Below are 13,103 nucleotides of genomic sequence, written 5' to 3'. Positions count from 1 at the left end.
AGTGAAAAATGGAGCAGACATAGAGACAGGAGAGCAAACAAAAGAAAAACAGCTGAATGTATTTTGAGAAATTTTCTTGTATGGCTAAAAGCTCTATGAGAAGTATATTGTTTTATTTAAATGAAACAAATGAAAACTATTTAATAAAACAAGGTAACATGAAGTTCTAAATATAGATGATACATGCATGAAAGTATCTGTGTGGAGATTTTGTTAGCCAGGAACATTAGCAGTTTAATCCAGACTGTCTTTATAAATAGGGTAATGGCACAGTAAGGAAATATTTTCAAACCTTTCAAAGGTACCAAGATAGAAGCATTGTTTGCAGGATTTGGTGTTTTTGTGCCACCTATGGTAGCCACCTCAAATTGCAGGTACCAATCCTAAAATAAACAACTAAGTTCTAGAAGGTGGGCTTTAAAAGCTACCCCTATAAACACAGACTCAACCTCTGTATACACATCAACATGTACCCTACCACTTTTCCAGACCTATGGCAAAAGCTTCCCTAAGAGTATGGAAGACTCTCATCACATGGGTGGCCTGAGCTGCTGCTGTAGACAGACACTAAGGGGCCAACAAGAAGATTTCCAACTAATTAAAAAAACCAAAAAACAAAAAACTGAATGTTCATTGCAGTATTATTTGTAAAAGCATAAATAAGGAGGCAACTTAAATGGCCATTATGATGGGAATGATTAAATAAATTGTGGTACATCCACACAATAAAATATTAAGGAGCTGCTAAAATGAAAATGTGTAGTAGATCTTCATGTACTGACAGAAGGATGACTGCGATATCTTTAGGCACAAAAAGCAAGTCATTCAACAGTATGTATAATATGAATTTTAAAAATTCTTAAAATGTATGCACTGTTACATAAAGAGGTCCAGAAGGATATAGAACAAACTGTTTATGTGGGTTATCTAAGGGAGGTAAGACTTTTTACTTTTATTTTTATGCTCTTTTATATGGCTTGAATTTTCTCCAGTGAATATAACGTTTTTCTCCAACTAGAGTGCAATATAATATCAGCAGTTGCATGAAAGTCCACCTTCAGCACATGCCCCTGATGGTCAATCAGTTCTTGTAACATCTGCCCCCTCTTTCCCATGTAAAAACTCCTCGTAATGTTCACATTCACTGGTTTCACACACCCCCAGAAGGCCATAGAGATTCAGTCCCACTCCACACAGAGAAGCTTCCTGCCAATTTCCACACTCTGCAATACATTCAAGTCTTGGTCAGATTTCTGTCAGCTGTGGGGTATCAGGCCTTGCTGTGGTGTTCTTGAGGATATTAGGGGAGACTAGGGAAAAATGAAATAGACATTGGCAATGAAGTTTCTAACTATTCAAGAGACAGCATCAAAAAGAGAACTCTGATCCTTCCCCTTCTCATTAATCTATCCCCTCTCCTCTGTTCTTACCTAAGTCCCACCTGACCTTAACTCACATCCTCTCCAGGTTTCTCATGGCTTGTACATCACTTACTCCATGCATTCTACAAAAGCTTCCCTGATCTTAGTTTTGTTCCACCCATGCCTATGTAAGCAAGCTCCCTGGAATACACTGGTCTTTCCAGGACTGGAATCTGAACATGCTTTTGCCATGGGTAGAGAGACCTGTTGCATGCTTATCAGCCTGGCTTTGAGGTCTGCCAAAGCCTGGATTCCTCAAACTGTTGAGATATCTGGGTTCTTCTGGAACAGAATTCCAAAAATAGCATATTTTTAACACACTTTCTATTCACATCACAGACCAGGGACTCATTTCCTTAATATATACAAAGGTCCCATAAATCTTGAAGCAAAAAGCCAATGACCCAACAGAAAAAATAGGCTAAGAATATGAACAGTTTTCAGAAAAGAAACACAAATGACTCCTAAAAATATGAAGAGGTACTCAACTCCACTTATAATACAAGAAATACAAACTAAACCACAATGAGTTGCCATTTGTAACTATCAAAGGAACAAAGATCAACCAATGTGATAACATACTTCAATATCAAGGATGTGCAGATAGGGCGTTCTCATGCCTTGCTGAGTATAAATTGGTACAATCTCTATCAAGGACAATTTGGCAAGACATAAAAATTTTAAATGTGCAAAACTTTGACCCAGAAATTTCATATGTAAGATATTTATTCTAAGGATATACTTAAAACAACACAAGATGATGAATATCCAAGGATATGCACTGAAGCACTGTTTAAAATTTTTAAAAAGACTGCAAAGAACCTATGTTTTCATCAATAAAGAACTGGCTAAATGAATTATGGCATATTCATAAATGGAACATTATGCAGCCATTCAAAAGCATAAAGTAGTTCTACATTTAATGATTTTGAATTATTGTTAGCATAAACCAAGGGACCATAGTTAAGTACACATATGCATTTGTTTTCAGATACCATGACTAACTGAAAGACTATAAAGAAACAAGTAACACTGGTTGCCTCAGAGCAAGAGAATTGGTAACTGGGTGAACAGAGGTAGGAGGCTTACTTTTGACTTTCTACTTTTTTACTAGCTTCTTTTATTTACCTTTAGAATTTTGTGTTATATTCATATATTAGTAAGTAAAAAAATCACATTAAAGAAATTGATAATGTTGTCTGCACTAGCTTATCTTTCAAATATTATACTCAAATACATTTTCTATTATCCCCATAGTTATTTTCTCTCTAAGCCATGGACCTCATCCAGTTAATCTATGTCAAACTGACCCTAACCTAATGGAATTTACATTTGATTCATGTCATTCTCCTGTTTTAAAATAAAATCAAACTGTCACTTAGTCCTTTTGCTCCCAAAGAAATGTTCAATCCAATAAAAAGACACTCAGTCTCCTTCACCATCTGACCATCAACCTCAACCTGGTTCTCAGCCACATGACGTGGTTCACCACACCTTCCTTACTTGCCCATAAAATTTCCTTCCATCTCTTCTCCTCCCCTCTCTATCCAGCAAATCATGTATGTCCTGTGAGGTCTTCATCCAATTACTTCTATAAGCCTTCTTTACTCTCAGGAAGGACTAATAAAACTTCTCTCTGTGCTCCTAAGAGTACTTTGTGTCTCCTGCAAGAAGTTGACTGATCAAAATTATATTACATTTATCAGAGTGCTTGTGTGGCTTAGTCAATTAAGCGTGTGACTCTTGATCTCGGCTCAGGTCATGATCTCATGGTTTGTGAGATCAAGCCCTGCATCAGGCTCTGTGCTATGCTGACAGCACAGAGCCTGCTTGGAATTGTCTCTCCCTGCCCCTCCCACTATTGCCCATGTGCACATACACACACTCTCTCTCTCAAAATAAATAAACTTAAAAAAATTATATTACATTTATCATATATGTCTCTATAGATGACTACATTTTATCTATGGTCATGTCCCTCAGATTGCAAATCCCTGGGAGGAAGAAGCCAAACTCATTCATCATGTATTCCTGGTACCTACATAACGGCCTGGCACTCACAGGTGCTTGATATACATGAACTCATCACCACCATTTCCCCCATGTTTTCTCATCCATCAAGCTGAATGAAGAATATTGTTTCTCTAATGCTATTTCTATGTAGTTGGCTAATGTTTGCCCAACATGACATGGTACCACCTATGCAAATTTATCTCCCAAGTTTAATACAGGCTCTGTGCTCAGTTCTTTGTCCTAACTCTTACACAGCTATCTGGGGTCAGCTAGACTTTGCTTTCTCCAACTAGATATCTGATTGGCTGTATACTGAAAAATCTATTGGCCTGTTTTCCTACAATTGGTTTCATATGATATGGTGCCCATTTGGTGAATTAGGCATACATAAAAACCACTTGGGAGATCAGAATTATGTTTTCAGAAGCACATGGACATGAAATGAAATCTCTAGACGGAGAAGTTGCTGTCCTTCTCTGCTGCTTTACTCTTAAGCACGCTAAGATATTATAAATTATCTTAAAGGAAAAAATCTAAATAGTCTGCCCAGAACTATTTATGATTCTTCTATTTATGATGCATCCAGCCAAATGTAGCTTTTGGTAACTTCTGTTTCTTAAGCCACTAAAAAAAGGTGATACGAGAAACAGCCTAAAGGTCCAAAATCTGTCGATGAAGATTTATGTGATAAATCTCTATAATGGAATATTGCTCAGCAATCAAAATGAATAAACAGTTGAAATATGTAACATCCAAATAAGTGTGCTGGGTGAAAGAAACCAAAGTATGCTGGGTGAAAAAATAACCAGATGAATGGGAGTGGGAGGGGGAGGGAGAGAGAGAGAGAGAGAGAGAGGAGAGAGAGAGAGAGAGAGGGAGAGGAGGAGAGAGAGAGAGGAGACGAGAATAAAAGAGAGAGAGAGGACACACATTGTTTGACTTCTTTTATGTGAAATTCTAGAAAGTGCAAAATAATCTTCATAATAACAGAAAGCAGATCAGTGATTGCTTAGGGGTTAGGGAAAGGCCAGGAGGGAAAGGAGGAAGGAATTACAAAGGGTCAGGAGGAAGCTTTTGGAGGTGATGGATATGTTCACTATCTCAGTTGTGAGGATAGTTTTATGGGTGCATACATTTGTCAGTTTGTTGAAACTTGTAGGCATATGTATTTTAAATACATACAATTTATTACATGTCAATTATACTCCAATAAAGTTCTTTAAAAAAAAGTTGACAGAGGTGAAGAAGAAGGGAATCTGTCCAAAAACATATGTATACAATACTGTTTTGAAAGTGATTTTCAAAGAAGAGGGATGTTCACTACTTGCAGAATACCTTTCCAGAATGACATTTTCCTGAGAATGTCATTTTCAAGGAAGACAGGAATTGTATTTTTGAAAGGAGCAGCCAGGTTGCAAGCAGATGATTAATTATCATGGAAAATCATTGATGTATCATCGCAATTTCACAGTATTTCTTACAGTTAAAATAAAGCTCTTTCATATCTCTCATAAAGGTATTGTGAAGCTTTAATTGATTTGTGTTGGTAAAAACCCTTGGTTACCGTCATGGAAAATAATTGAATTAAACATCAAAATATAAATGTACAACTTTTGTTATTGTTTTTATGTTTGTTTTTCTTTACAATGATCATTGCAGGGTGCCAACTATTCTAACACATGATTAAACCAGGGAAGACACTGGACTCAAGGGCTTGCACATCTGCTGATTTGATGTTAAATTATAGAATCTATAAAGGTGTTTAAAGAAACCTGTATAGCTATCTCTACATCCTGGATAATCTTGCAAATACCACGGGCCCACTCATTAAGGAATACTAATGACTTACACAAGCTGAATTCAAGGATATAAATCTCTGGGCTTACTTGTATACTTTCTTACTTGTATATATTTTTTGCCTTCTTTTGAAAAGAATAACTTAATATTAACTCAGCACCACAGTAAGGAAATACAATAAAAAATATAAATGACAGTATCGATCAGGAGGACAATGTAGACATTGTCCTCAGGGACACAGAGTAACTCAGGGTTTGTTTGAAAGACATTTAAACAACAGGCTGTATCTAGAGTAACAGACACTGCACACAGCACAGCGGTGACTCAGTAAGTGTCCTTAAGTATCACTGGTGATCCATGCACACTAAGTCATCAGTAACTGTTGGCCAGGATTGCTCATAATTTCGCAAGTCAAAATTGTGACTATGACTTAAGACTCACTGAGCAGAGCTGGAGAACACAGCCCCTCACTATTTGCAAAGCAGAGATAAAGATGTTCCTATGTTATCTCTATCCCAACCAATATAATTAGACATGATAGTAGAGAAAACTCATTTCAAGAAAGTGTTGATCATTAGGCAACAAAAAAATTATTCTTTAAGAGCTAAACATTTTAAGGAGGACTCCTTGCTGTGGATCCAATGTAGGGTGTAAAGAGGATGATGGGGCTCATGTTTTGGATGAGACTGTCACTATGAGGCAGGTACACATACGTGCAATTCATTATGGTTAGCTGCAAAGAGTTTTGCAACTTATTAAGGCTACAATACAGTAGTCACAAGCTACATGTGGCAATTTACATTTAAATCAAGTGAATTAGAATTAAAAATTCATTTCTTCAGTTGCTCTAGTCACATTTCAAGCGCTCAGCAGATACATGTGGTGAGTGGCTCCCATGTTGGACAGTGCAACCTTGAATATTCCATTCTTACAGCAAGTTCTAGCAGATAGTTTATGGCTAGAATGAGGCTGAGGCCAACAAAGGGATGCTAAGGAAGGCACTCTGTAATGGGGACTTGAGAATGATGAGAGTGCATTGGTTACAAAGAGGCCATGTTGCTCAATTCCTGAAGAGAGGGGAGACCCTGGTTCATACTCTTCTAGCCTGGCTTTCAATAAATAGCCTAGAGTTAAAGCACTTTGTATGTCCCCATGCCCTCTGGGACCTCAAAAACTAAATGTGTGTTTTCCATAAAATATTAAATCAAGAGAAATTAAGACAGCACACTTAATGTGAAATAAAGTTCATATACTCCTGTTTAAACACAGATTAGAATTTCTGTCAGAACAATGCCAGTGAAAAGTTGACATTCTAATTAATACAATTTACATTATAAAGCACTGAATATCTTTATCTTGCTATTTTGAAATGCCCTCTTTAAAAAAAAAAATCAAGGCTCTACTCAACAGGGAATTGAGTACCAAGGGCAATATTTAAAAACCCATGTACAAGAGAGGTGGTTGGGGTCACTGGCATTTTTACACACAATCAACCCAGGTCTCTAAAAATGGAAGCAATACACTCATCCTCTTAAACATAGTTTTGTGTCTTTTATCATCCACAAAGCTATTTTCATGCAGCAATAGGATTTTGAGTCTGTTTTACTTCCAATGACATAAAACATACTGCAAAACACAAACACCAAAAGACTAAAACATCCTCTTTCTCTTTCCCCTCTTTCCCCCTCTCACCTCCCTCTTTGTCATTCTCTCATTTAACATCACAGGGAACGTTCTGGAACCCTGTGAACTCACGCATAGGTAGGACTCCTACACAATGTTTATTCAATCCAAATTCTGAGTGTGTAAGAGGGGCAGAAAATCAACCCCACAGTTGGGTACCCAAGGATTCGTGTTCATTGCCTTTGTCAATTTTATACTATCGGTGAAAGGAATAAAGATGAGATCCTTAAAGCTTGAATTTTCATTTCCTATGACAACGTGCTTTTTCTTCATGCTTTATCACACTCCACTACTTGGTTTCCACCCCTTCATAATTGATATCGGCCATTTGAAGCATTCAGTAAAAACCTCATGAGGTTCATCAAATGTCCCCCAGTCTATAATTCTTGCTTCTAACATATTCAGAAGCATATTCATCCAAGTATTTTCCACTTCCCCTCCATGGTTTTCCCTGTGCACAGGGACGGGTGTAATGACAGTTGTATTAATTATATGCTGAAAAACCCACATAGCAGCAAAAATGATGGAGATCATCGTTTTAAATATTTTATTAAAATAACCCAGTGTAGAACAGATAATGTAGACCCTCTTGATAATGAGAGGTTCATTAATTTTACAAGAATTCTAGAAAGCTTAGAATGGTCATCAAAATTATCTCTTTCATTTATTTATTTTTTAAGAAGAGGAAAGCCTTCAATCATAGCTTTAGAGAACAAGTGTCTAGTATATTTTCTAAGGTATTTTTAAGTTAATTACTCACCTTCCTGGAAAAAGTTTTGAAAAAAATAGCTTGAAATATGGAGGATTTAGATTTCATAATATATTGAAATGCCTGTAAATTTTCAGCTTCTGTAGTTTGCCCCATTAAAACTTGGTTTCATTAGCATATAATGTCTTGTGATAAATAAAAATGATACTCCCCATAAACAAATAAGCAGTGCATTAAAATCCTCCCATTACTAACAGCAAAAGCAACTCAGTTTTGCCTACCAAGTGTGTCTCCAGGTACAGTTTAAGGCCATCCGTCTCTGCTTTAGGGGGTGTCCAATTCTCAGTGGTTTCCATGGCTTCATTTAACCATTGAATGAATTCATCCAGCTTGTTTACAAACCCCTTGACACAAAAAAAGGGAAGGGGGAAGAAAAGGACAAGAAAAGCATGTTAGTTGGTCATTTCTTTAGGCAATTTAAAAAATCCCAAACGTCATCAATGGTAAAAATTGATACCACTGGACTCCCATTCTGGTTCCACACTGTAAATGGAATTTCCATGATTCCCAGCACTGAAATCTATCAAAATGGAAAGAAATTGTGCATGACTCCCTCTCAGTTTTTCCCTAGGAACATTTTTTTCTGAGGAATTTGGATTGGATTGTCAGATGTCTTCGTAAAGATGTCTTCAAATCATCAAAACATTTCTGGTGTCTGACAAGTGCCCCCCAAAGCAAAAAATCAGGTCAGGCCTGCTAGGAACACTCACTGGATTTGGGGGATAAAAGCATTCCCGTAAAGATGGTGTTCTTTACTCAGAAGCCTATGGAGTTGAGTTGCCTTAACTGAACTACATATCTATTTTTAAATCACATAAGTGTTTAAAGGGATTTGGATGAGTTCTACTGACAGCCCAACTGTCTGTGCCTGAGCATGGGTTCTAAGAAGCAAGGAAGGGTAGAGGAGGTGGGATCAGTGAACAAAAACATAAACACCTGACTGGGTGTGTCCTGCACATAAAGAAATATTCTTGGCTAGGAAGCACAAATCACAGTAATCTCGCAATTTTTCAAATAGTGGTTATAAAAATTTATTGACCATTTAAAAGAACACATCTGTAGAAACGGAAAATATTTTGAAAAAATGAAAGCCCAGCTATGAACCTAAGGGAAAGAAATGGGGCTGGGCGCCTGTTTTCTGTGTCTAGGTAAACAGCACCACCTGGAGGTCAAAAGGAGCAAGGACCAGCTTCTACATTTGTACTCACTGAAATGGCTTGGAGTGCTATTTCTCTTATTAAACTTAACCCGTTCTTCAGATTTGCCTTTTGATTAATTTTGGTTAATATTTTTTTTTTAATTTTTTTTAACGTTTATTTATTTTTGAGACAGAGAGAGACAGAGCATGAACGGGGGAGGGGCAGAGAGAGAGGGAGACACAGAATCTGAAACAGGCTCCAGGCTCTGAGCTGTCAGCACAGAGCTCGATGCGGGGCTCGAACTCACGGACCGCGAGATCGTGACGTGAGCCGAGGTCTGACGCTTAACCGACTGAGCCACCCAGGCGCCCCTTGGTTAATATTTTTAAAGCTTAACTTAGGATATCCTGAGACTAAATTAAGAATAGGTGAAAATTCATTTTCTTTATCATGCTTCTCAGAAGCTAGGCTTTGTTTTTTTCTTTTTCAATGTTTATTTTTGAGAGAAAGAAACAGAGTGTGAGTGGGGGAAGAGCAGAAGGAGAGAGAGACACACACAGACCCAGAAACAGGCTCCAGGCTCTAGGCAGTCAGCACAGAGCCTGGCACGGGGCTCGAACTTGGGACCAGAGAGATCATGACCTAGGCTGAAGTAGGAAGCTTAACAACTGACTGAGCCACCGAGATGCCCTGAAGCTAGGCTTTGTTATTAAAGTTTCTCCTGAATAATAGTTTAAGATTTATAACCCCTTAATTCTAGCAGTTGATTGGCCTCAAAATGATTGTTAGGAAATGAGAAAATGGGACTGAGAAGGATGGTAAAGAGGAAGACAGACAAGTAACACTCAGAAACACATTTCTGTCTGTCAAAGGTTGATAGAGAAGAGCTGTGGTCATCGGTACACCTGGAGTCCATCAGATTGTCCCACGATGCTCTGGTACTGCTGCCAGCCTGTGCAGAGCTCAGCCAATCATCCCACATGGTAGTGTATCTATCCCATGTTTCGAAAAGCTACCCAAAGCTTTCCTTATTTTATCCCTATTGTGCAAAGGTCAAACGATAATCACACTCATCCTTTTGAAAACCTAGCCTAATCAAGTTGTTTTGGTAAAGCCAATAAAAAATATCATATTAGAATCATCTTAATTAGAAGCTAAGGCCTATGCATTTGCAATGGACCGAGCTGGGAACCAGAAGGTTGTTTAACATGCCTCATGTCCTGGCCTCCAACCCCAAATTAAGGACCTCACTGAGACTTCCTCTGGTCATCACTCAGAAGTGTTTCTTCCAGGTGAGGTGAAAATGTGTCCAACAGGGATAGCTTCATGAATGTCAAATAATGCACTCCCCTACCAAATGCATTTTTCTGATGATCCACCCAATGGTAGGAATCCATGCCAAGTAATTCTTTTTGCCCTTTCTCATAGATTGAGGGTATCAATTTGTCTGCTCTTTTTCTACATTTCCATAAATTTGAGAGTTGCTTTGTTTTTCATTTCCTTCCAAATACTCGAGCCTTTTAACACAGATGCTACTTTAGGCTCCCTGTTTTGAGTCGAGCCTCCCACCTGTTTTAAACATCACTCCCCAAATCCATCTTTCTGGTAGACTGCCTACGACTCAGAATACATAAGAAATTCTTATCAGACTTGATGATTACCATAGATCCCTACAGATATGTACAGTAAATCTGTGAGCAGAAACAATGATAGAGTGTGTTAGAACTGATGTCCTAATTCTTCATGCTCTCATAATTAAATTCTATGAAAAATTAAGATATTCTTTGTTGGCCAAATGGACTTACTGAAACATCTACAGGGCCTCATCAGAATACCAGACTCTAGATGGTTGATAATTGTGAGATGAAATAGTACTTTATATCATTAAATAGTACTTACTATTGAATTTGGACTTGAGTTGTTTTATCTGCAAATTGGTCTGGGGAGAACATTAAGTCAGGAAGGAAATTATTTTGGAAAGAATTGATTAAATCCAAGAAGACAAATAGTAAAAGATGTTATTTGAAATATGATCAGTTATATACTATTCATTATCTTCTCTTCCTCCAAAAGACAAGCAAACAAAACAATGTGTGTATATGTGATCGCATGGGTACTTCATCACAAAAGGTTGGTCGTAGCCAAAGAGTATTGAACAATGTGTGACAGATTTCCTAACAGAACCATGATTACAGAGTTAGCTGAAATCCATGAGGTGCAGATTAGGCAAACTCATGGGACCCAGGTGAAACTTTCTGGATGATCTTTCTGCATAGCCTAGCCAGAGAACAAAACCAAGGCTGTCTGATACAGATGAAACAGGTCCTTTTCAAGGCTTCTCTCTGAGTTTCCTCTGAATTATATCCCTACCTCACCAATTTTCATTTGTTGCACATTTTCTCAACTCTTCTTTCCAGTGCTTAAAAGTTCCATCCATCACAACAGAAATCCAGAGAATCCCTGCAATCTTAGAATAAAATGCTAAACACTTCTTCCTCTTAGGGAGCTCTTAGCTTTCCACCTCCCCTCCTGCTAGTATGTGTAGCCACAAAAACATAAACAGAAATCATAAAGGCAGATGAAAGTGAAATCCATCCAATCCTTGACACCTTTGTCACTTGCTGTTTCTCCACCCCTCCCAGCCTCTTTATGTGTGTGCTTTTCCAGTGTACTGTGTAATGGACAGTATACTGTGTACTATCCCCATATCATGATATGCTCTTCTTAGAAAGACCAGCTAAGTGCCACTCAGTATATCGAACCAGGCATGCAATGTGCAGGAGAATTCACATTTGGATGTATGCAGGGAATATCTGATGCTAATTTTCAGAAGCTCTGTAGAGTCCTTGTGGTGTGAATAAAGGAAAATGAGGTTACATAAAAAAACCACAGGGGAAAATACAAAATTTTATTTATTTTATCATGAGGATCAAATCCTAGTATAACAAATACTGGGCACTCATTCACTTTTTTTAACTAATATTTATTGTGCCTACGCTGTATAAAGCACACCTCTGGACATTGTTGAGAATAAAAAGATAAACATCATTGAGGCAAAAATTTCAGCAGAACTTAAAGCATGAGTAAACACTTGCCTACTCAATTCAACTAATTTTAATAGTTAAAAAAAAATTTACCACCAATAAAGAGTTGAAACACTCTCCTGGATGTTTCTGTGAAATATATTCTGCCTGTATCACAATTCTGTCTTTATCCAAATTTGTTCTTATTCTTATTATGTGACCCACCTCTGTTTGTTTCTCTAATATTCTCAGTTCATACTTACTTATTCTGAGAGTCCAAGATGACTATAAAACCAGATTTTCTTCGTGACACAATCCAATGCTGCCATCGCACTATATAAAAGCACATCTTACGCACACTCAACTCATTGCTACAGGCTGAATTACAAACTTCTGAAAGGCCACATTTCAGCCTTCATTGTTCAAACTCCTGTTGATGTATCTTATCTGCTTCGTCTCTCTCCTGTCTTTTTCTACCATGAGTTTCCTTATTGTCCATTTCCATTACGCTTCTCTGACTCCTGCCAAGCTCTCCAGGAGAGCACTGAGTGTGACTCAGTCCACAGGCTCCAATCCTCCCAGGCCACCCCCCTTGATTATATCCTTTTGTATAGGTCCCTTGGCATATTCATATCTGACACATGTTTTGAGAGTCTGTATACTCTTCACTAGAGTCAAGCCAGGATTCAACACCCAGAAGAAACCCTGGCCATCCAATGTGAGAGGAAACAGAAAGCAGTTAGACTTGTTACCACCAGTTGAAAAGCACATTTCACACTTCCAAATCATTTGCATTTTAAAAGTTCCTTAATGAAGTGCTTCTTAAAAATCTTACTTTTAAACTTTCTAAAGAATCAATCTTTTTAAAGACTAAGCAGCAAAAAGTGTGTGCAAATACACACTTTCAGATTTGAAGATCATATTCACAAGGAAAATTTACACTCAAGTCTTGCACATAGCTACACCCTCATGACAGATTAAGAATGCCCATTATTGGGGCGCCTGGATGGCTCAGTCAGTTGAGCATCCAACTTTGGCTCAGGTCCTGATTTCACAGTTCATGGCTTTAAGCCCCACATTGGGCTCTGTGCTGACAGCTCAGAACCTGGAGCCTGCTTCAGATTCTGTGTCTCCTTCTCTCTCTCTGCCCCTTCCCCACTCACATTCTCTCTCTCTCTCTCAAAAATAAACATTAAAAAAATGTTTTTAAAGAATGCCCATTATTTGTTTTATGTCCCTACCTGTTTCTTTCTACCAC

General features: G+C 37.9%; 1 protein-coding gene across 7 annotated transcripts in view; it reads right to left on the bottom strand.

Annotated features, from left to right (window-relative positions):
- The window catches only part of AKAP6 (A-kinase anchoring protein 6), a 496,497-nt gene that overhangs the window by 238,244 nt on the left and 245,150 nt on the right, over positions 1-13,103 (bottom strand). For all 7 annotated transcript variants that reach the window (XM_047864358.1, XM_047864356.1, XM_047864354.1 and 4 more), the window contains one exon: positions 7,905-8,027. In XM_047864358.1, the coding sequence (XP_047720314.1) occupies positions 7,905-8,027 (123 nt within the window). The remainder of the gene's footprint in view (positions 1-7,904; positions 8,028-13,103) is intronic.

Source organism: Prionailurus viverrinus, chromosome B3 (genome assembly GCF_022837055.1).
Source record: "Prionailurus viverrinus isolate Anna chromosome B3, UM_Priviv_1.0, whole genome shotgun sequence".
Classification (NCBI taxonomy): Eukaryota; Metazoa; Chordata; class Mammalia; order Carnivora; family Felidae; genus Prionailurus; species Prionailurus viverrinus.
This window is presented reverse-complemented; position numbering and strand designations above follow the sequence as displayed.